General features: G+C 47.4%; 1 protein-coding gene across 1 annotated transcript in view; it reads left to right on the top strand.

The window, feature by feature from the left end:
• LOC119404368 (uncharacterized) overlaps positions 1-24,956 on the top strand; it is a 35,917-nt gene extending 10,961 nt beyond the window's left edge. The window contains exons 2-5 of the mRNA XM_049419510.1: positions 2,348-2,450; positions 13,371-13,434; positions 24,003-24,240; positions 24,782-24,956. Coding sequence (XP_049275467.1) covers positions 2,348-2,450; positions 13,371-13,434; positions 24,003-24,240; positions 24,782-24,956 — 580 coding nt within the window. The remainder of the gene's footprint in view (positions 1-2,347; positions 2,451-13,370; positions 13,435-24,002; positions 24,241-24,781) is intronic.
• Positions 24,957-25,360: the final 404 nt, after the last annotated feature.

The raw sequence follows: 25,360 nt of genomic DNA, 5'->3' as shown, positions 1-25,360 counted from the left end.
TCCACCTATGTTTGAGGGGTTAGAAAAAAAAAAAGAAAAGAGGAGAGCGAAAAGTACAGTTCACCTTAAGGAATGGGAAATTTATACATGGCAGTTCATTTTTTTTTTTCAGTGATACACTTTTTTGTGGCTTTAGGATTTACTTCTGGATATGCCCGATAGCATGCTTATTCTAGGCCATTACCTAGACAAGCTCGATCTACACGGAGTTGGTGAGATTGTCAGCAAGCTAGTCTTAGGTGTGGATATTTTCCTGTAAAAACTCTTTATGCTCGGCATGCAGCTGAAGATCCCCTCTCTTGCTTTGTGTATCATGGTCACAGCCTCGAGCACGCAAAGACAATGCGACTTCCAGGCCTTCATAATGCGATACGAGCCTGTTTGTGCATTGTTGTCAACTTTGCGGGAAGCAGCAAACATCCCATCTGCATTCTAAATGAATATACGAGAGAGTCTTTTTCTATCAAGCAATAGCAGCACTTAAATTACTGTGGAAACCGCAGGGTCACGATTGTTTGTCTTCAAGAAAACAAAACCTTGTGCTTTCTGGCTGCAAAAACTCATTCACTCTGAGCTTACACCTCTAACGAAGACACGCACTCCAAGACAAATCAGCAACGAACTAAAGACTGCTGAGCAGGCAGGCACAGTAGGCCACCAGATGTCACAATGCAGGAAGAGAATCTGCATGGCGTGAGATGGCACAACCAGCTTATATAATCTTCAAAGGCCATGTTCTGAGGGTGCTCTGCCACTTGCCACGAAGGGGCACTATACCTTGGTCACAACCTACGAAAATATGCAGTTTGTCCCACAGCTGTCGCTGCCAGAGAAGAATTTGCATAAGGGCTGCTCATCTCAAGTGTTGCAGATAGCTGGTTTTCCCCATACAGACCCATGTTGCTGGTTTTAGGTAAGAAACTTGAACGTCCTGATAAATTTCGTCAGGGATTCTGACATCATTGTTCAGACCAAACGTAATGTTTTAGGTAGTAGTGACGAACCTTTAGCTTCTTAATATGCGTAGTACTCACACTAGCAGGAAAAAAGTACTTGCATAACTGCTTTTCAGGTCAAGGGCAGGTGAAACCACTGTTCTGTGAGCAGCGTGTGATTTGCTACACAAATTTTCCTTCAGTGCTCAGGAGAAGTGTTCCCAGCAGGCGAGATAGAAACTGCAGTTATCTCGTACCTTAACGATGTAAGCCACGTACTCGAGGAAATCGTTTGCAAAGTGGCTGTATGCAGCAGTCTATGGAAGCGTGTAAACTTTGAGAATCTGAAGCCATGTGTGTGTGTGAGGAATAACGGGATGAGCTACGTCGACTGTGGACAGTGTTGTGTTGCCTGTGATGTTTCATTATCGCATGGACGCTCATTCACAGGGCAGACTGGTCGTTGTCTAAATGATTGTCTGATGGAGCATGCGTGCAGTGTCATGTCGTCAACATGGATCACATGACAGTGCATTGCTCTTCCTGCAGCTGCGCGTCAGTGTTAGATAAATGTGCGTTCCTTGCGCAGTATCCTTACGGACAGATCATGAAATTTGGGAAGCTTTCACAATCGACCACAAAACATTCAAGCATGTTAGTGAGCCATTGATATCGCTCTAGAAAAGGAGATGTGTGGTTGTTGATTCTGTCTCATGTCTGATGTTGATCCTGTCGTGTCTATTCTGTCTTCACCATTTTATTGTACATTTTCCTGTGGCAATAAACTGCACATAGGTTGTGGGATTCTCTTTTTTGTGTCATATTTGCTGTGGTTTTTAATCTAATTAACGTGTACCAATTGGCCCTCGGCAAACCTTTCTGCAATTTATTCAGGCTATTTATTCACCTTGGACTTCCACGCTATTTATAGGGACGTGTATACTTTACTCAAAATCTTCTAAAAAAGATTCCATGCTTACCACTGCACTGCACTCGCTCAAATTTTGCAGGAAGCGACGCAAACATGCATTTGTTTGTAAAAAAACCATCCGCTACAAGTATGAAAAAAAAAACGGCTGTTTTCTTTTCGATTTTGGATAATAGCTGAAATATAACATGAGTGCAATGCAAAAATCCCAGTTTTTGCAGTCCTTGTTATCTGATAAAAACAGGCTTCAAATAAGAAGATCCCTTTATGAGACAACAGTAGTCCTTTACATTGCAAACTTTAAGATTGGTTGGCCTCTCTCTACTTGCTTCAAGATATGGATTTTAAAGTGGCTGACAACATGAAAGAGGCCAGATTCAGTGATTTAAGAGCTCTAGCCACAGCATGACAAAATTTTAGTTTGCTACTGGGGCAGTTTAGGGAGGATCTGATGATTGCAGCTTTGTCATACTGATTTGCACAGGACCGACAATGCCATCAAGAACCACTGGAATTCGACACTAAAGAAGCGAGTCGAGCAGGAAGGGACCAGCCGCAGGAGGGACTCTGCGTCTAAGCAGCGGCCGGTGAGTTTCCTCCACTACGTGACCTATTTTCACGACCTTCTTTTCGAAAAAGTCAATTTTTTTCCACGAATGTATGATATTGCCGCACGCGCTTCTTTTTCTATTTTAATATAGCCGGCCATTACTTGTGTAACCACTGTATGCACATGTTAAGCCTGAATGTCTCGGAACGTTCCCGATTATTTTAGAATCTCGAAATAAGATTGCATGCACAACGTGAACAATAGAGTTTATTCTAGAACTAATGCGGCAACCATCTGTAATGCTAGAATCTTCATTTCCACATGTATAAATGCCGACCTGCCTTACCCAATGATCAGATTACAGACAACCGACGTTTGTGCTTGCCACTTTCGCTGTACTTTGAGGGTTGCTTCTTTCACTGGGCCACAAGTTCACCCAGTGAAGCGTTTCGTCTCTGCTGGCTGCGTTTTTCCTTTCTTCACCGTCACAACCATGTGACAGTATATTGGAAGTTCACCAGAAGATGTGATCACTGTGTGCATGAGTGTAAAAAATATCTCTCCCACTTTGTCCAGAGGACTCGAATTATGACCTATTCTCCTGATTGTACAAGCATGGCCATAAATCTCCCGAAAAAACACAGTAATCCTACGCCATAAAACTTGCAGGGTTCCTTATGCCTAAAAAGACTCGACGGCAAAAGGCATCCTGTGTGGCTATTTTGTCATTTTCATCGTCATCGGAGCTTGATAGGTCACGCAATCAACTGCACACTTTGTTGATGCTGTGGCTGCCGATGATGACGAGTTATGTGAGCCTTCTGTAAAGGGTTGGCAGCTTTGAACCACCCACTGGGCTTCACAGTTCGCATGACGCGATACCTGGGGCAATTCTACGCTTCAGACATGCAGTGTTACACTTAAGGACATAATTGGCCGCGAATTAGAGCACAACACAAAAGGGAGGAACACGGTGACAGGACGAGCGGCTTAACAGTCTCTTTAAAATTATCGATTTTTTTTTTCATGCAGTCCTCAGACCATCTTTGCATCATGGTGAAATATTCGAACAAAATAAGAAGTAGAAGTTGAGAAAAAGCACTATTAGTGCGCTGTCATCAAAACTACGAGAAAATGGGGTTTAGAAATGTTGCCGGTTTCTCTTGGCACAGTGCCGCCATCTTGACATCGTCGTAGAGAGGAGAGATTGGAGCTCAAGGTAGCCACAATGCTGCTTTTCTGCAATGAAAAAATAAAACCAGCTTTCTTCTGAGTTCCGTTTTCTTAGCTATGAGCTAAATTTTCTTTGAGCTCTATTTTCTCAGTTCATTTTTTCTTTTCCAGTTGCTGTCAGTCATGCAGTTGAACCCACTTGTAACGATACCGGTTTGAACAGTATATCAATATAACAATGAAAAGCTGCTGCACCATCAACTTTTTTATGTTTTTTATGGTAAAATAAGCCGCTTACTACATTCCAAAAAGACAGGGCGTGCAAACACGGACACAAGAGAGAAGTCAGGACACCACAAACATGAGTAGGCTACTCTGCGTCATCCTTCGAAACGCGAATGGACCGCCTCAAGTGCGCTGCCTGCAATCACAGTCGGCTCGCTCGCCACTCATGACCATCATGCTGCGCAGTTCTGCGAACTTCACGTAAAACAGGCAAGGCTGACAGACATGGGCTTTTCTCGTGCCAGCCACTGAGAAGCTCGTGGCGTGGCACTTGTGGCAATCTCACCCCAGCGTTTCTCGAGCTGATAGGCTGCTTCCGAAGTCCCTGTTTAAGTTACGCGCTCGTATTTTTAAGCTGCAGCAACCTTGTGCAGCATTGTCACCTACAAAGGCCACGCTGTCACTGCAGGGGGCTTGCTGTATCGTATGCATGCGTTGGCTATGAAAACGTGTTACGACATGCCCACTCCATTCCTGACTGCACACAGGCGTGGCAATGGGAGCTACTTTCATGAACGAAAGCAGTTCGCCATATCCATACACATAGTCGTCTGTGCAGGCGTATAGAAAAAAACCCGCGTATAGCCCGGGTTTTTTTCTAGATTTTAGGGTGCGAAATTCGGCCCGTACTATATGCGGGTCCCAAGAATTTTCGGCGGCCAAATTCAGTTTCGGTTTCGGCATAGCGCGGTGCTATCATCATCATCAGCTGTCTGCGCGCTTCTGCGCTAGGTAGTGTTAGCGGCGTTAGTCTTAACTGGTCAGTTGGTCAGTGGCCTTTGCTTCAACTTGGTGCCCATAACGACGGCCCGATTTGGCTCCTGTGATTTTACGCCATGTCAGGAGACCGCGCAGGCAGTACTCTGCTGCTTTTAAAAGAAAAGTTATCGCTGCTGCCGAAACCATCGGCAACTGTGCCGCGGAGCGGCAGTTCGGAGTCAAGAGCGGAGCATTCGCGGTTGGCGGAAGCAGAAGGAAGCCCTCTTTGCATGCAGCGGCCAGCGAAAAGTTTCCGCGGACCAAAAAATGGAGCATTTCCTGACGTGGAACGAGAACTCACAGACTTTGTGCGGGAGCAGCGAGCTGCACATCTCGCTGTCAACATCGAGCTGCTACAAGCGAAGGCAAGGGAGATCGCTCGAGACAAAGGCATTCAGCCGGAGGATTTCAAAGCGAGCAAGCATTGGTGTCTCGTTTCATGCGCGCGCTGGGTTCTCCTACGTCGGCGTACGTCGATCTCTCCCAGGAAGCAGGTAGGTAGGTGTGGTTTGTAGAAGAAAAGGCGCCTAATTTCTGCAGCGCCGGTCGGGAGCACGGCGCAGCGCCTTCGTAGCTCTCTGGTAGCTGCGCCGGCGCAGCTACCAGAGAGCTACGAAGAGCACCTCGTGGCTTTTCAAAGGTACATAATTGCGTTGCGAAAGGCAGTCCCCTTTCAGCTGGGCCAGATCGGCAACGCGGATCAGACGCGGTCTACCTGGATATGCCCTCGGCGCTGACGGTGCATCAAAAAGGCTCCAGGCAAGATCGTTATCGTGCGGTCGACTGGAAACGAAAAAACGCGGGTGACTGTAAAGCCCGAACCGCACGTACGCTCCCAAACGCGCAGGGGGCGCGCGTCGCGCGCGCAGCAGCCCGCGCGTCTCCGGCGAGTTATGGCGGTTCCACCCACACACTACGCGCGAAGGCGCACCGCGGAAGCGCGCGCTTCTCCTACGTGCAAGACATCGTTTCGTACAAAATTACTGATAGTTCATCAGAATACTTACAAAACCTCCTTCTGTTACCTTTTTTATGTTAGATGCATGCAAAAGTAAATAAGAACTAAAATTTTTCATATGATGTGTATCATCATCCGTCGGTCAAGCCGTGTGCTGGTAGCAGCCATGCCACAGTTGGGCTCCAAGCGCTGCCAAGCGCGCGCCGTCTCAAGGTCGATATCAGTCGCCGCAACACTCGCGTACCGCGCGTTTTGCCGTGCTTGCTGTCGCTGCGCATGCGCGCCTCCGGAGCGCGTACAGCCAACGTACAGCGCGGCGCTCGGCCAGCGTACGGTGGTTCGGGCTTAATGTTATCCTGCACGGCTGACGGTCGCAAGCGCCACCCTACGTGGTGTTCAAACGAAAGACGCTGCCGAGGGGGGAGAAGTTCCCGAAAAATGTCGTCGTCCGCTGCCAGGACAAGGGTGGTGGATGGACGAATCGTTAGTCCTTGACTGGATAAAGTCCGTGTGGTGTTGACGGCCCGGAGCACTGCTGGGGCCCCTTCGTGCTTGTGCTCGACGCGTTTCGGTGTCACCTGGCCGACTCCGTAAAGCGACTGCTGCGCGACTCCCGCACCGAGCTCGTCGTCATCCCGGGAGGATCACATCACAGCTGCAGCCGCTTGATGTGTGCCTTAATAAGCCATTTAAGGACCATGTCAAGCGCCTGTACGTGGAGTGGATGAGGTCCGGAGAACCAGAAAGTGACCCCTGCCGGACGGCTGAAACGGGCCTCGCCAGCGATGCTCTGCTCGTGGGTAGTCGATGCTTGGGCCTGCATTCCAGAGGCGCTCGTTTGCCGCGCCTTCAAAAAGTGCTCCATCTCCAACGCGCTTGATGGCACTGAGGATGATGTGCTGTGGGAGAACATTCCGACAAGGGAGCTTCGGAAGAGAGTGCGTCCGACGACGACGATGAATGAAATGTCAATAAATGCATTTTTTCCATTTTCCTCGGACTATATTCGGTGAAAACTTTTTTTCTCACGTTTGCTATCCCCGAATTAAACCCCGGACTATATGCGGGTCCGAGCTATATGCGGGTTTTTACGGTAAGTGGTCTCGAACCAAGAGGCAGTGTGAACGGCAGCGTGGTGCATCTAGGCCACATGCACTACCGAGCAGTTAGCTGAAGATGCTTATCATAAGGTTGTCAGCGATTAAGCTGTACTGGTATATTTGCCACCTCCCGCCATCACTCCTCCGCACACTTCCAGTGCTTATCCGTAAAGACATATCGTCGTACTGCACTGTGACAGTGGCCCTTCAGATTTTGGTCAGGTTCACCCCATCACACTTCTGCGTTGCGGCAAAGCTGCCTTTCGTACTCTGCTGTGGCTGCAAATGGATCGACTCGCAAAAGCACTGGTTCGAACCTGCAGACGTGACAGATTTGGGGCTTCAATTAATGCCTTTTCAAATCTGCAGTTTGCGCGGAAAGTCCGAAAAATCGGACGCCAAAGAGTTCAGTGTCTGAAATTTCGGACGTTCTTATACATTGATGTTTATCGGACTTGGGACGGTGCCGAGAAAACGTCCGACTTTTCAACCATGGCCGAAAAATCGGCAGTTCACTGTATTTTTTTTTTTTTTATAACAATTATCGGTTATAACAAGGAATTTTCGGGGCACCTGAATATTGTTATAAGTGGGTTTGAGTGTAATATGTAATGTCACGGTGCAGACTGTATTAATTAATAGGAGGTCAAGACCTCGTCAGGCTTTTTTAAAAAGCCTTTAGTCTTTGCCTCCCGCAGGGACATCTTCTTTTTTTTTCCTGCTAATAAACAATTTTCAAATGTTCAATCCCTGTGCCACTTCGCAACAAGTAAAGATAAAACCATTCCATTCTTTGCACTTTGATCTGGAAGGTTAAAGAAGGAAGCTAAGAAGAAAAAAAGTGCTGGTTTCGGTCTGATTTAAAAAGAAGAAAAGCTTTGCGACTCAGTTGCACACAGCCTTCCAGGTTTCCGTTTCTACCCCACCAAACCGAAGAAATGCTAAAAAAACTTGCTACTTGCTAACTTTTCGTTTACTGTTAATGGCATCTTTTTCACTGACTTTTCAGCCTTTGCAAAGTGCTTGCAATGCCTGTGAATTCTTCTTCGTCCTCGTCTTCAAGCGCGCCAACTTCATCGACATGCAGAACCATTTGGCCCAACTAAGTGCACTTGCAATGCCAGTAATGACAAAACAACGTTATCATAACACTTTATTTCATTAAGTAAAAGCTCACAGCAGGTAAAACTATTGCATGTGTAAAGTGCAAAATACTTGCGAAGAGCTCTTGTGATGGCAACAGTTCATAAAAGAGCGAGAGGACATTTTCACACAAGCAGAAGTTTCTATTAATGGCCCTTTTGTTTACAACTGCAAATAATACTTACAGTGACAAATGCAGCATTGCAGATACCATCACAGGACAGATTCCTTATGCATTGCGCATTTCATATCAGCAGAATGAACGCCCTTTGACATGCAAAACAAAGGACAAGCAAGTGAAAAGCATGCTTGATGGGATAGCCAAGGAATCGAACTAGCTATTGAACTAGCTAGCCACACCAGCTACAGCACAGGGAAATTAGCAGTGGTGATCAGCAATATTTGGGACTTCACAAGTGTTGAAGTCTTCAGAATCAAAAGCCAGAGCTTTTGCAGAAATTCGCAAATATACCATCTGATGACTATGTTTGAGCATACATATATGATGAGTGTAGAAGATGCAAAAAAGATGACATATTTATTTTTATTTCAAAGTACATTATAGTCCCCATAGGGAGCATAAGTAAGGGGGCCATCAGTACAAATGACAAAAATGAAGCTCAAAAAACAGCAGGCAGTGGAAGATGGAAGCCTGCGGTGAAAAAAATCTGTAAACAGTGGGTGGGTACTCAAGCTGACGTTTCGACAAGTGGACTCTCTTCTCCAAGGCTGGAACTTGAAAAAGACAAGTCCACTTGTTGAAACGTTGGCTCAAGAACCCACCCCCTGTTTACTGATTTTTCGTAAAAAAGAAACTGACACAAGAAAGCCAAAAATGTTTACAATAATAACATGCTTTAGCAGTAACATGTATTCATAGGTAGTACTGCAGTTCAATACAGTAGAACCCCGCTGTTACGTTCCTCACTGCTGCATTTTCCCGGCTGTTACGTCTTTTCCGCCGGTCCCGGCATAGCTCCCATAGGATACAATGTATTGGGAACCCCGCTGTTATGTCGTAACTGTCGGACAGTTCCCATATGATACGTCGCGAAGTGCGCTCGGAGCCGACCAAGTGACTACCGAAGAGAGAGGGCCATGGTGCATTTCACGCAGCTTGGCCTCGTTTGACCGTAATATTAGCCGCATGAGAGGCGCAAGCAACAGAATCTTTCAATTGATGCAAATAAAAGCATGGCCTTCGAGATTCAAATTGCAAAGATGGCGTCTATGACGTAACTGCTCGCGAAAGCAAGGCCTTCGAGATTGGCATTTACTATTGACAAAAGCATAGCCTTTGAGATTTGTATTGCACAAAATGGCGTGTATGACGTAATTGCTCGCGAAATCAAGGCCTTCGAGATTGGCGTTCACTTCTGCCATCGCGTTGCGTAGACTCATCATCATCGTTATTTGTCGGAGAACGGGAGGAGTTCGAGCTGGTTGGAGCTCGCATGGTCGTGCGTGCGGTTCGCGGTCGGACTCGCTGCGCCGGTCGTGATTGCGTGTGCTTAGTTCTTTCATGCCTACAGCTGTTGGTGTTAAAAAAATCACATACGTTGATTACATTTCTGTGGATGAGGCCGTCCTAAGCTCGCGTTTCTATCCATCGACTAGATCGCGGCTGAGCGCGCCAATTTTCGCTGCTCGTAAGAATTGAAATAAAATTCTGTACCACTAAATATTTTGCCGTTTTTCCTGTTTTTCGGCTCTTACGTTTCCCGTCTCTTACGTTTATTTCCTACGGTCCCTTCAAAAACGTATCAGCGGGGTTCTACTGTAATTTGTGTTGTTGGACGAGTCGTCCATGATTCTTTTTTGTGCAGCATCTTGTTTAATGTAGTAGTGTGGCCGTAATACAGTCGGTGGAACAGCTGTGCCATTGCGCCAAGCTGAGCCAAAACCGTGAAATTTGTTTTTAATTGCACCACGCCGCACCAAAATGTGCCCGACCAGCCTCAAATTTCCTCAGTGGCACTTATTTTAGCAAGAAATAGAATTTTTACCGAGAAATTGACATTGGCGTTGGTCACCTGCAGTTTGTGCATCATCATCCAATCCAATCCAGACGCGATGACTATAACCCTACCTACTAGTTCACTATACCCTAACCCCACCGCGAAAGAAAAGGAAAAAAAGGGACAGCAGTTCTAACATTTCTTGGTCTTGTTCTGTCGCATGCAGAACGCTTTTTAAAAAAAGCCACATTCGCCACAGTACAACAGTGCCATGTGGAAAAGCATACTAAGATTTAGAAAGGGCTATTAATACTAGCTGTCACGAGACACAGCACATTTTGTCGATTTACTCATGCGTGCATGCGCTGTATAATACAGTCGCCAACTGTTTATTCGGACTCGGCGGGAACCGCCGAAAAGTCACAATAATCGGGAGTCCGAAAAAAAGGATTCACCAGAAAAATGCACCTTTATTGGCCCACTGGCCGGAAAACACTTGTCAATGCGCGTCTGTACACGTGCACGCTTACGCGCAACCAAGTCGCCTGTTGTTTCAGCCAATGTTTGGCCGCCCCTGTGGGTCGGCAATAGCACTGCAACGGCCTATGCTAAATCCGCATTTGATGGCTGTGGTGTGGGAGGTGCGTCGTCACGGCAGTCACTGTCCACATGCGGTGGTTCGAGTAGCTGACGGATGATCTCATCGCCCAACTCGGCGAAAACACCCAGCAACTTCGGATTGAGGTCGGCCGCCTTCCACCTGGTGAATAATCGCTGCTTTTTTTTGCGATCGTCAGGCCTTGTAGTTGCCGTATTTCTTTTAGTTCCGATGGCACACATGGAAGCGTGGGCAGAGCAACCTTCAGCAGATCAGGCTCGCACGCCAAGCAAACAAACAAGGGAGCGAGACACCAGCTCGGGACGCAGATCAGCGCTTAGCCACAGAAACATCTGATAACGCAAACCCTCAAACGCCTAAAAGGGACGACGTTGGGCTAGTTGATGTTTCAGGTGCTCATGTTGTCATCCTCTCTTTGTCAGAGTTACGATCAGCGTGTACTGTACACCCTGTCATTCACCTCAAATTGCCGCATCGAGCCAGAGTTCCGATCTTGGCTTGGCTTGGCCTGTTTGGCCGTGATAGCCGCTCAACGGATACTCGACTGGCTAAGACCAAACGGCAACCGTTCGTGTAGCCAACAAACATAGTCTTCGAGATAGGTAATTTCTGCGTGAATTTTGACATTGGCACGATCTCCAGCTATGGCCTGTGCAATATTTCAGTGCTGGCAACCTAGCAAAAATATTGTAAACATTGCTGACAGCTTGTCATGGCGTTCAACATCGCACTCGATCAGCAGCCGGAGTCCAAAAAATCGAACGGCGCACTGTGGCGCGTCCGAATTTTCGGTCGTGAGTTTACATTACTTCACTGGGACGAGTGGGGGTGCCACGAACGTGCCCGAATAAACGAGCATGTCCGAATTTTCAGCGTCTGAATAAACGGTCGGCGACTGTAATGAATACTAGTATGATCGCTGACATCTAAAAAAACTGGCAGTCATTCAGAGCTGTGTATGACGTTTGTGGCCATGAGAAAAAAAATAAACAGACACATGCCAGCTTTTGTTTTTCGCCACCCCCGCTCGCTCCTGCTTAATGAATATCCTGAATTTTGAGGTCTCACCAGGTTGGCAGATCCACAGTAGCATGTGCAGCACCTGTCAAATGGTACTTTCACTTAAATAGCAGTGCCCTGTGCACGAGTTAGCTGATGTTCAATAGTTTGTGCATATATTTTTCTTTTCTAAAAGTAAGCCTTGTTTGTTATACTTTTCCAAATTTGAGATTTCAAGCTAAAAAAAAATGGAGTTATTTTTTTCCCACGGCCTGCTCCAAATTTGGATTTTTGGACTCTAAAAGCAACATTTTGCTGCTCAATGAATTACTCCAAATTCTATTTCGGCTGTTGCACCTCTGTAAATATCACCACCAAACATCGGGCATGGAGCACCAATGTTCTCTGGGAGTGGGCCAGTTTGTGCGCACAGAACTTGCTTTTGCACATGGTGTTTATCTTAGGATTTGACCCTGTAAGGGACGCATGAACATGCTTCCTTCAGCTTTACCCAGCGCTGATAAGACCAGACGAGTTGTGATCTATTCATGATGCACAATCAAGCACAAAATTTCAGCTTGAAGTTCCAAGCCCAAGGGGCAACAACACGGCACTATGATTAAATGGCCCCACTGGCAAAGCCATGTAGGGTGGAAAGAAGGGGCAAAGCTGTCAGTCAGATTACGTGTAGACAGGGCCACAGACTTTTCTTAAACATAGGTGACAAGCACTTTTATGTTGTTAACCACCTAATCAAAAATGTTCCCTCAAGTGTAGCAATGCCAAAGAACTCACTATGCAACTTGCTACACATGTTATACACTATAATAATTGATGGGTTTAATGTCCCAAAATCACGATATCATTAGAGGGATGCCATAGTGGAGGGTTCCAGAAATTTTGGCCACCTAGTGCATGTAAATCTAAGTACATGGGCGGCCTCCATCTGAAATGAGGGCGCTGCGTCCGGGATTCAATCCCACAACCTTCGGGTCAGCAGTCCAGCACCATAACCACTAGACCACTGTTGTGGGTAAGCTACACATGTTTGCAGCATTATTACATGCAGCACAACGTCTCCAGTCAGGCAGCATTATTTATAAGTTGAGTTCAAAGACCTCAACTCGCATTCAAATTTCCAGGTAAATACGAGTCAAAGTGATGTTGCACTTGATGGAAATAATGCAACAATGCTCACTGCAGCATCACTAAGCTCTAGATATCTTGTGCCATTATCTGCAATGGGCACCGTTTCATCACGGCAACAGCACGCAAGGGATTGTCCCACGGCACCTCATCTCGCAAGGTGATAGTATAGGGACTACCGCAGTATAGTAAATGCTCCAAGTTGAAAGAATGGCTGTAATGTAGGGTGTTGTGCTATGCAGAGCTGCATTTCTTTTTTTCTCTTCTGTTTGCTACAACCAGTCTCTGGGTATCATTTCTCTACGGCTTAGTGAAACATTTTTTTAATAACGAATTTTGGGGTTGGTTGGTGGGACTCTTAATAAAGTTTAATATATCTTGAGGGGATAGGAATTTTTCTGTGGTCCCAGCCTAGGCCCATTAACCTGTAGCGTGCTAGTGTATTGTTGTTGTGAGCCGATTTGTTGCGGTCTTACGAATTGGCTGTTGCGAACTGATTGTTTTATTCGTTTATTTCTCGATGGCAACGGTTGTCTTGCGTGACTACAGGACATATAGTTTTCTTGTCGAGTCATCGCAGAAATTCTTACGTTGCAAAAGCATCCTAAGCCTAAGCAGTGGCAATAATGCTTAGAAAGACTGATGTGCAACAGATGCATAGTGTGAACAAAACAGTGGATGTAAAAAGCAGTTACAGGGATTACGCATAGCCGGAAACAAGAGTGGCTTGTTCATCAAAGTGCCGCACTTGTACATTGGTGCCCCAGTTTTCCATTGGGGCCTAACAGTAATCTGGTACTCTTGTCTGTTGATGCAGGTGCTGGAGCGGCGATCCAAGCCTCAGAGCATTGCCGTGAAGCAGGAGCCTGCTGAGTGCAAGCGTAAGTTGAGTCTGCATTGCACGCTGGTACAACACATTGCCTCACGTACTTACACGCCCTACGTCGCACAATACACTCAAACCTTTATATAACGAACACGGATATACGAATTATCAGGGTATAACGAAGTAAGTGAAGAATAGTCTTGTCATAGATAGTGTTATAAATAAACGTTTATAACGAATTTTTGGATATAACAAAGTTATTTTCGTGGCAGATGTGACTTTGTTATGATGAGGTTGGAGTGTAGCAGCTTATCTCACTTGGACATTGCTTGGAACATCACATCAGTGCTGGGATGTGAGGGCAGTGAAAAAAGGTAGTGCGGTCATTATGCTAGTAAATACGGTACTTCGCTGGGAGAAGGGTCATCATGATCGCTGGCAGAGTACTTGGCCATGGAGACTAGGTTTAGTATTGGGTGCGAAGAGTTACCGTATTTACACGATTGTAGGTCGAGCCATTTTATCAAAATTTGAAGTTCGAAGTTGGGGGGTCGACGTACAATCGAAACAGAAACTAGATTCAAAAATTTTCTAAAAACCCCGCGTATTGCCGCGAAGCTAGCTTTTCTGCATAGCTTTGAAGCACTGCGGTAAAGCCAGCTTTGCACAGCAGAATTCGAGATTTTCTTCAGTGACATCGTAAATAAATTTCGTTTATGAAATGCTCTCGCACTTTTATTTTTTTCTCTTGATGTGTGATTTTAGGGCGGTCGACCTACATTCGAGTCGACTTACAATCGTGTAAATACAATAGTTGCCCTCTATCGGGCGCACCTCTCTTGCAGCTAGGTAGGATAACGCATATGTTTGGCTGTCGATGCTCTGCGAAAACACCACGCAGAAGCCCTCCTGTGCACATCTGTGAATACTTTAGAAACAAGGGAAGTTTTTGCAGTAAAAATAATCATTGGAAATACAGAAAGCATAGAATTGTTTACAGGTGGTACCTGTTTACAGAATAGTATGTACAGCAAGCACGCATTGTGCATGGTCACCGCAATGGGGTATCCCCAAACAAGCTTATCGCATGAAAGGCCCTGAAGGCGAACTATCTGACATAACGAACTCTGTTTAACTCCCTCGTCCTTACGCCAAGGAGATGTGGCTTGTGTCACACAGTCTCCCTTAAGCCATAGTCCTCAATTCTTTTCTGGTCACGAAACTCCTCGTAACGCTATGGGGAGAGCTTGCTATGTCGCCCCAGCTGCCGCGCGGCAGCAGCGGCGCTAGGAGCGCGTGGGGCGTAAGGTGCAGGGGGCATTGAGGAAAGCTTCACTGTGTAGGGAGAGCTGGGGGCCCGAGGAGTTTGGTGGCATCCGGTGTTCAGTTTTCCTCGTTTTTCTAAATCTGTGTGACTGACGGCTGTGAGAAATGTGTGTGAGGACACGGATGGTGTACGTGAGTGACGATGCCAAGACTTGCTATGTACCGGGTTGTCGCTTCGGCTACAGAGGTACGAGTGAAAAGGTGTCGTTTAATTTGCAGAGGAAGGCGGTGAAAGGGAGATGAATGGGAACGTGCAATACCGCGGACAAGACGCTGGCAGATTTACCTTTGATTCTGAACACGTTAAGTGTGCGAGAAACATTTTTGACACCACCGACTTTATTCGAACGGCGACTTCATAGTGAATGGAGAAAATGTCTTTGCAACGCGGAGAAGGCAAAGTTGCGGGCCAGTGCTGTTTCTTTCGCAGCTAGCTAGTTTTTTAGGTTCTTTCAGCTTATTAAGTGCTTTGCGAAGAGTCCTTGTTTGCCGTTGTTAAAAAAAAAGTTTTTTTTTTTTTTTAATTTTGATTCACTGGTTGTCAACTAAGCTCATTTTTAAAACTTTTTATAAGTCAATCCCGGATATATCGAACTCGGATATATCGAATTATTGGCTATATTGAACAGTTGAGAAATCCCCTTGAATTTCCCATGCAAAAGTATAGGGCTGGTGTGCACGTATATCGAACTCCCGCACAGCGAGACATCCCGCTATATCGAACGCTGCCCCGCACCGAAGCCCAGAAAGTGCATTTTTCCTAACAACTATTGATCATATTTCGGCCGCGTTCTTATAAGTTCCAATCCCTCGTCGCGCGCAGGTGACGAAATTGCGTTGCTCTAGTTCGTTGCGCAGCGCTTGTCAGTTCACCGGTATATTTGATGCGTGGTCCGCAGGTTTTAACGCATGGGCTAACGTTTTTCAAAGAGGCTGATTGCCAAGGGCACCAAAATGAGAATTTGTAGTGACTCGGCAGCCTTTTTGCAATGTTTGCATTCCCTTCCTTGTCTGTTCGCGCACGATGACATGTGTGGAGATAGGTTTAGCACAAAGCTTACCCTACGAGGTGGTCAGGAAGGGATGCGACGTTCTCCACTGCCGCAGCGAACAAAGACACTACGGCCGGGTTCGTCGACTCTTCAGCACGGCGCAGAAAAGGCACTCGAGTCAGGATGTCAACAAACAGCACGGGTTTATTAACCCAAGATGCAGCACAGTACAACAGTCACGGGCTTGCAGGCCGTAAGGGGAACTCCGCAAGACCGATCGGGTACGCTTGCCAGCGGCGCTACGACTATCACACAAAGGGCAGCAGTCGAGCACACGAACGAGAAGCCGCCTGCCAGAGCAGCGCGTCAACCTCTCGTGCTGGCCTGAGAGCATCTGACGCTGGCAAGCCAGCGCCAGACAGAAGCGAGCTCAAGGGGAAGGGGATTGTCACTGGTGGCCAATTAGGACAGGCGCAGCGCAGTGACGTAGGATAGCGGGGTGGCGTGAGCATGTCGAGACGTGCGGACGCATGCCCGCGCGCCGGGAAGCCGACACATGGCTCGCACCAGACAAAGAGGCCTGGCGCTGCCGCCGTGGTCGCCATACTGCCGATTAACGGCGGTTCCCGGCGCTCGAGCCACGCGGGGCCAACACACGCGCTAGCTGGGGAACAAGGTGCCAAAGGGGAGGGCGCGCTCGATTCCCACACATGCGGGCCCGCAAAGCATGGCCTTCGAGATCCGCAATCTCGTGACGTATTTTTAGTGTTTTCGGTTTTAAAACGCAGATCTCAGAGGCACGCTTTTTTTTTCGCATTTCTCCCCAAAGTAGTGGCTGCCTTCTGCAAAGCCACAAGTGCCATCGGTATCGCCAACATGTCGACGGTGGAGAAATGTTTCTTCGTGCAGCGTTGTCTCTTGCGGCATGTGTACTTCTTGCTTTGTTCTTGATAAATCCTCATTCGGGAGTCGAACTAAACATGTCCCGCTCGTAGCGATAAAAATCGTCATTCGGGAGTCGAACTAAACATGTCCCGCTCGTAGCGATAAAAATCGTCATTCGGGAGTCGAACTAACATTGTCCCGCTCGTAGCGATAAAAATGATGACCGGTGCTTGGACGACATCAAGTAAAAGCACCGTCGTGCACTGTTTCCTTACGGGCCTTGGTGCCAGGTGACGACTTTGGGCGCGTCATGACCGTCGACTACGGCGTACAGTGCGTCAGTGAATTTTGCGACTTATTGGCGTTTCCGGGCGCCGTATCGGACGGGAGCACAGCGAGTGACTTCATCGGTGCAGATAATGACGTAGCTGTTTCTGACTGCATCGATACCGAGATCAGAGCTGACGTTGTCGGTGCTGCGGAAATGGACCCGTGCGGTTTGAAGATGCCAGCTCCCGCTGCCATCGCTAAACCCTTTACCGCGCTACAGAGCTCGCATCAGCGTTCAGCGTCGATCACCGCTGTTGTGGCGGAAGGTGCTGAATTTACTTATTTGGAAAGCTTCAATGATATTGACGATGACTTGATGAATTCACGACGCGCAATAAGCAAGACAAGTTGACGGACTTTTTTCATGCGAAATAAAGTGCGCTAACTTGCAAAAGAAGTACTCGCCTTGTTCTTTAGCATATGCGAGCGAATCGTCATTTTCGCGCTTTTTACGATTTCAGAAAATTGTGTCGAGGCCTGCAGTGCTTTAAAGCCTTAAATACGCATATTTCGTATTTCGAATTATCGATACATCGAACTATTTCGCGGTGCCTTTCGAGTTTGATATTGTCCTCGAGGTGTTACGGAGTCGCCCTCTATCGGACGCGCCTCGATTGCGTGCTAGGCAGGATACCGCCGGCGCGCTCCCATAGGTTTTGCTGTCGGCGCTCTACAAAAACACCTCGCGGACGCCCTCCAGGGCATTTATGTAAGTACTTTCGAAATGAACTGTGTTCTTTACTGTCAGAATAATAATTATCGACGAACTGAAAGCACAACATAGTCTACAGTCGCTGTCTCCTTGCAAAAAACCGAGCACCTGCGCTTCACGCTGTCACCACGTTGGAGACCCCTGAACCGGCTTCTTGCGTGAAAGGTAGTCACTCGCTGAGTGCAAACTATGTGAACTATCTCGTTAGAGTAGACTGCCTGTATGACCAAACGGAGCATAACAGAAAGAAGCCTCAAGCCAGCGATCGCACGGGTTCGCGACGACTGGCGATGCCTCTGCATGTATGAGCGTCTGCATGTATGTTCGTACTGATGGTTTCGCTTTTGCTACGAGCGCGTTTTGGCACCGCGCTGTAAACTTTAGGCCGCAAAATATGATAATTTGTGAGTAAACAAACCACTACTGTTGCGCGGACGCTATCAGAGCAGTTCAAAAACAATTTCCTTACAACTGCGGCTTCGGTGCGCATGGCAACTTTGTGATCTGCCGTCCCGACGATTCAATGTTTTTTTTTTTTTTCTTTTTCGGTCTAAATTCGGGTACGTTTCAATGTCATTTGACAAGTTGTCTCGCACTGCGTATTGATTGGTCTTCTCAGCGGGCAAATGACTCTGAGTTCTGTTTCTTTATTCAGCGCATTCGTTTCGTTTGGTGCTCACACAAAACGTGAGCAAATGCGACGCCTTTTTTTAATGCTCCTTAATTATCGTTCCGTTTGCATTCCAGTGAACTTGTCGCTCTCTGTCATCAATAAATTCATAGACCAAAGCTTCACCACTTCGAGATTGCTGGTCTACAAGATCGAGCATGTTGTAGCATGCGACGCCTAGGAAAAGAAAGAAAATACAGGAATGTTTGCCGGACTTGTTCTGCAAACGTCGGTTGTGAACTAGGACCCACATGAACTTGAAAAATTAGGGGACGCTTAAGCTTCGCCTTTAAGAGTTGAACGCCATAGCGATATCCTGCCTCTAGTGCGCACTTCGAACACTACGAGTGTTTAACAGAATGCGCGCACTAAGGTGTGTGCCTTATGTAATGGGTAGCATGCTTTAAACCAGGGGCAATTATGCGCGAGAACCTTTTTCGAAGTTGCGATGCACCCACTACGTGGTCTTAAGGGAATACGCGCAGTAATGTGTGTGCCTTTTGTTATGGGTGGCTGTCTTTAAACCACCAAGTCGTTATGATATTGACATGGTGTGACACCCGATGGCAATATACGCTTCTATCACGCAATATTACTGCGTGAATTGAAGGTAAACATTAGACAGAAGTCTGTCTGGTTGGGTAAGTAAACTGAGTAAACTGAGATAACTGATAACTGAACAATCTTCAGGCAAAACAGTGGAACCGCAATGGGAGCCTCCATCTCCGTCACAATGGCAAACCTGACCATGGAACATATAGAAAGGGAAGCACTTGGCTCCTTCTCGCCGCGACCCAAGCTCTTTCTTCGCTACGTGGACGATTGCTTTTGTGTCATGAAGACATCTGAAATTGAAAACTTCAGACTGCACCTAAATTCCGTTCACCCAGCCATACAGTTCACGGTCGAGTGTGAACGCGACCGCACCCTCCCCTTTCTCGACGTCCAGGTGGCAAGAAGGGGCAGTGACTTGGAGTTCTCCGTTTACAGGAAGCCGACGCACACCGGCCGGTACCTTCAATACGATTCGTCCCATCCCTCCACCCACAAGGCCTCCGTTGTGTCCACATTACTTCAGAGAGCCAAAAAGATATGTTCCACTGACACGGAACGCCGGAAAGAAGAGGCCTGCGTAATTGCGGACCTCAGAAAAAACGGTTATCCCAGAAATTTCATTCGATCCGTCGCCCGCCGCGCAGAGAAAAAGAGGTTACGCGACTCCCAGCCAGCATTGACGAACAGCTCTCCAAAACGCGTGTCGGTCCCATACGTCCAGGGAGCCAGCGAGGCGTTGGCTCGGATTTTTAGGAAAGAAGGCGTGCACATCGCGCACGTGCCTTCATGCACGCTGGGCCGCTTCCTTCCCCGCCCGAAAGACCGACCAACAAAAGACAGGGCGCCCGGCGTCGTTTACAAAATACCGTGTGCCGACTGCCCCTCGTCATACATCGGCGAGACCAAAAACTTCCCCGAACGGATTAGGCAACACGTCAACGACGTCCGTAAACTCAACAAAGAACGCAGCGCCGTCGCCGAGCACGCAGAGACGTTTGACCACAGAATAGACTTCAACGGAACCGCCATCCTCGAAAGTGAAACCAAGTGGAGGAGGAGGTTACTACTGGAGTCGTGGCATATACAGAGGACCACTCAAAATATCAACCGTTCACTCGGAACTCTCCCCCCGGTGTATGCGCATGGGCTACGCTCCTCGATAATGCGTGGGGTCGTTAACCGCCGCGAGAGTGCCTTAAAGAGGCCGCTGCCAAGCCGCCGCAGTCCCCCCTGAGGAAGGAACCGAGCTGGTTCCGAAACGTCGGGTTTTTACGTGTCTTCGTAACTTTGGTTGGAGAATAAATATCAGTTATCTCAATATTACTGCGATATTACATCTCGTACTGTGACACCTGTATACAATGGACGCGTATTTTCGGGAAGCATGAAAGTTACTTTCAGTGCAGCTCCAAGCAGAGGCGTGGCTGTGTGGCAGAACACCTGCTTGCCACGCAGACGGCCTGGGTTCGATTCTCACTCGGACCTAACATTTTTATTATTTTATTTGCAGCTTTTTCGATTTTTCGGTCACGGACAAGATGATGATTTTTCGCTCACAACCAACGGCCCCGACGCCGACGGCGGAATTTCTGCGATACGAGCTCTTTAACGCTATCGCGTTAATAGCGGTGAATAAAATAGAAGGTATTGCAGCAACCAGTAGCCGCAAAACAGGATAGTAATTATTTGGCGTGTACCCCAGCAATTTTGGCAGCAGTGTCATGTCTAACACCAACAGGGTGGCATATTTCCCACCTAAATAAATGACACTCCAAGAAAATACATGGGGTTGGCCGGTGGGCCGATCACGGAGGCAATGCAAAATTTATGTAGCTTATGGAGCAATGCATGCCTCATCAACTGGGAAGGTTGCCCGTTGGCGTCCCGCGTCGGCGGCGTCAACATGAGTGATGCAAAAAATAATCGTCACGTGACGATGTCACCATATGACGTCATCATGACGCCACTGATCGCCAAAATATATAGCGTCATTATGATGTCACATAATGTGACGTCACATGACGTATTCACACGTCATGGTCGCTTGGCATTGCCTCCGTGATCGGTCACGGAGGCCGTGCAAAACCGCGTTAGGTGCAGAACGCTTTTGGAGGGGGGCGCGGGAGAATCAGTACATCGACTGACAAGAAGAAGATGGCTTTCGCCTTCTAGTCATCTTTAACGAATGCGTAAGGGAACCTGTGCGTTCTTTAATTCAACGTATCTATACTCTGTTCCAGAAGTTCCGTGCAGCAGAGCCAAGGCTACACGACCCTCGAGCGCAGGTTGTTGCGAAGCGAGATGTAGTGCCCTATATACGTAGCCCGTTGTTTGTCCTCATGACTTTTGCAAGCGGTCTCGTCGGAGGATTTTTACTTGAAGGCTTCTCTGCGTGTTGTAGCTGTGATTTGTATGACGATTTTGTCGCATTTTCTGTATAAAACACTTTTTGTGGCTCCATGATACTGAAGAAAGAGTTCTTGCTTGTACGTGTTATAACATGCAAATGACGAAAGAAATAACGCTGTTGTGGCTCGTATGTGTTATGTTTTTACTTATAAAGTACGAAGGAATGGTACGACACTGTCTAAACTTTTATGAGTAGTCCGCACAGCCCGAGCGTCCACAGCGCCGCGGAGGACCCAGTCTTGGGTTGTGATTAGTCCGCGGTGGCAGATTTGGTCACTCCTTAGTCAAAATGGCGGCGCCTGGTTCACCTGTGCGATATCGGGCAAGTATCTCGAAGACGCGCGCTTTTACGGTGCCGAGGAGAATATTTAACCGCTTTCACAATTACAGCTCATCTCACTGCGCAGTTGCACGGTGTCCCGAGACGCCCTTGCCGCTTTCGCTGCAGCGCTCGCCGCTAGCAGACGACAGGGCGCGGAAGGATACACTTAGATGTGCTCGCCCTCCTGATTGGTTGAGAAGGCCTGTAGCTTCCACAGTGCTGCACAGAACTTCTGGAACAGAGTATAAACAATGACTTGCGCATCTGCAGCCGATTTTGTGGACGCTGAGCACGGGGCCGACAATCAAGAGGTCGCATTGGAGGGTTCTGAGATGGCATCACACGTGGTAGAAAGTAGCGCTTTTACCATCCTGTAGCAGATAAGCGTCATTTGCCGGCAGGAAGCGCGCGCGAGCCATCGTCTCAGTGCGCGCTGTCTGCTACTCACCGAACATCGCAGGCCCGACGCAGTAACGAAAGTCTTCGTCGCGGAAGTGATTGTTGCACACAAGACTCGTATAGCTTTACAACCCATGCTTCACGCTGTTTCTTGTGCCGCGGTTACCAGTGCAGGCTGACACTGGGCTCCTTTGCGTAAGCGCGGCACTGCGGCACCGAGCGGTAGAGCCCCATGTTCGTCGCCTTCGGAGGCAGCCACTCTATTACAATGGTTTCAATCGAGTAGAAAATGAGAGAAAACTTCCGAATTTGAACAGACCGCAGCGCATGTGGGACTTGAAACTCGTTTTCAAAGCACGCGGCAGTGCTCCACAAGCAGCCGACGCGGCCGCTGAGGCCACGTGATCCTGCCAAGCACGTCACGCCGACGGTGGCGCCGGCGTTTCCAGTGGTGGGCCTTGAGGCCAATATCCTGGATCGACTGTATTGTACTTCAGTGTTTGAATTGTTTTTTGCAATAGCTTTCTCCCTTCATGTACTGGCCTTGCAGAGAGGTTTTCTACCCTAGGAAAATATCACTCATAGCTTTCTGTTTTCTGAGGTATTTTTCTAATAAAAAGTTTTTCTATCTTTCTCTTTGCTTTGTTTACTGTAAATTAATGGCTCGACAGTGTGATGTTCTGAAACATATGCACTGAAATAAGCAATTATAGTGAAGTACGGATGCAATGGGCGTTAGTGTTTCCTCAGCTTGACACGTCTTGGCTGTTTTGCCTTTGTTACGTTTTTCACATTCTGAATAAAGTGCAGCAGAGCTCTGCTTGTGAACACGTGTGTTTATTTTCTCTAGATTAGCGAAACACAGTTTCGTTTCAGTTAGTAAAGTCGCCCTGTGCAGTCTTCATTAAGAAAATAGTTGCATCACGCGGCGCAGACGTAGTCCATCTGAGCAGTCAAAGTAACGCACGTTGTGATTTGTGAAGGTGCCACCAGCGCAAAGATTGGAGATACTCAAGTGTGCTTGTGACGCTGCACAATGTAAAGTGCGACAGACTTTTGCTCATGCAGTGTCCATGTAACACGAACTTGTCAAAGTTACTCGTGGAGAATTGGCAAAGCGCGGTGACAAACTCATAGTTAAGGCTAGGTTAGGTCCTAGAGATCAGCGAGTATTCACGCGGCACTCAAACGTTACCTTGCGAAAGCTTCGCAACTCCCGATTTCAAGTGTTGCCGAATCTCTGTGAGGTAGGCTGCAGCAGAGTGAAATTAGCTTTTATAAACTGTAAACACAGGAATGTAAAGCTTTTCTTTTTTGTATGCGGCCGTGTCAAACTCCCACGGCGTACACAGCCTGGTTGTAAATAGTGCGATCAGTGGTGGGTTTGTAAGGCTTGTGCAGTGTCACAAGTCTATGTAAATATCCCATGCCTGAATAAATACTCTTGTGCTCCACTGCCTGCAGTAAGGAGCCTCTCTGGAACAACATATACAATAAAACCTCGTTTATCAAGATCTCGTTAACTTGGAAATTCAGTTAACTCAGACTCTCGGCGCAGTCCCGGCAAAACTGTGTATACTTCAATGGTGTCAAATGCTCGTTAATTGGGAGGAACAAGAAATACTTCGTTGTAGCGGTGTTCGACTTTATTAGAGAAATATTCGATTCAATTCGCACTCCACCTGTAATATTCGAATTCGCTTCACGCCCAAAATTTTGCTATTCGCCATTGGTTGCATTGGTGTAAGATGTGATTACGATCAGTCTGTATAGTTTGTTGGTTGAGGGCGTTATTTATAGTTCAATAAATGACGCAGTTGTTGGCAAACATTCAGATGTTAGCTCATCCGCTTGAGGGCCAATGGTTAAAGGAACAAAAGCGGCCTAGGCACAGATCCTTGTGGCACACCAGAGGTTGCTGGGCATTGTTGTGCGCCCTCCATGCGGGGGTCCTCTCTAAGGGTGTTCTTGTGTGAGCAGGAAATAATGAAAGTACGCTCACTCGTGTGCTGTCGATTTGCAGAGGAGTATGTGGTTCCTGTCGAATGTGTGCCCTACCACACGACATCTGTGTCCACCCCAATCATCGTGTCCGCCACTGAGACTCTGTGGCAGCCCGAGGAGTTTGCTGCCGTGCTGTCCACGTCGGGCGGAGACGTGAAGCCGGCCAAGGTTGAAGGTGGCACGCCACGCCAAACCAAGTGTGAGGATGGCAGTGGCTCGGAGTACATCGACATCAATGACCTCCTTTCACCACTCAAGTGGGTAGCGCTGCATTGACCCCCTCTTATTCGGTGGCACAGTAGAATCTTCTTGATATGAATCTCGCGGGGTCACAGAAAACATTCGTATCAGCCGATATTCGTTACCGGCACAATACACGGAAAGCCAGCATGTGAAGTTAGTAACTGCTAGTACGCCTAGTGTGTGACAGAAGGAAATTGGTGTGTGTTTTTGTTCGTTGTTTCTTAAGGCTGCGGCAACGTCATAGACTGCTCTGAATGAATGCCAGTAGTGTTGCAGATGAGAGCATCATACTGGTGCTTGTAAATGTATGGCGCATACTTGCGTGTGTAATAAAGGCACAAAATGTGCTGTGTTCCTTGACAGCTACTAGTCCCTTCCCAATTTTGGTATGCTTTGCCGCATGACGCCAATGTGCTGCGGTGAAATGACTTAATGGGGGACACTCCACTTTAAAGCTTTTTAAAAAATTATTGATGAAACTTGCCGAGAGTGTGTCTGTCGAATGTGCAGTGTAGAAGGTCCCACTTGCATTCCATGCATTGAGTTGTTGCGCAGGGACATCAACGTTGAGGAGCTGGAGACTGCGACGGCAGCGCGCAGCCCCAGTGGCTCGTTTGGGCAGCTCACTGCGTTGGACCTGGTTGAGGGCACCTGTGTCACACCTCACGTCACCCCGGTCAAGTTTGCCACATCAGGTGCGTGCAGGCAGCTGTGTCACCGGCAAGTTTAGTGTCACTTTGAGCCTAGTGCACTGAGTGTCACTTTGGTGGCACACTGCTACATGAGAAAGAGAAGTGTGCTTCTGAAATTATGGTAATGGTGATGGGTATTTTATTTGTTTATTTATTTAAATATACTGCGGACCAACAGTTTGGTCCAAGCAGCAGGGGCAAAAGAAGCAAAGTAAATCATAATGGCAACACTAATAAGAAAACATGAGTTTGTTACATTAAACGCTAATAAGTATGCTAAAAGAGACAGCATGTCTGTGAAAGAACAACAATAAGAGTGCAATACATTTGAACAATAAACGCCAAAGAGATAATTTTTCAGTTTTGTAGCAATATCCTCAGTTGCAAAAATCTCATGTGGTAACTCAGTAGCGCAAGAAATATTCATTTTGCACGATATTTC

This window comes from Rhipicephalus sanguineus, chromosome 9 (assembly GCF_013339695.2).
Source record: "Rhipicephalus sanguineus isolate Rsan-2018 chromosome 9, BIME_Rsan_1.4, whole genome shotgun sequence".
NCBI classification, from domain to species: Eukaryota; Metazoa; Arthropoda; class Arachnida; order Ixodida; family Ixodidae; genus Rhipicephalus; species Rhipicephalus sanguineus.
The sequence above is the reverse complement of the archived record's forward strand: the minus strand, read 5'-3'. Positions and strand labels throughout refer to the sequence as shown.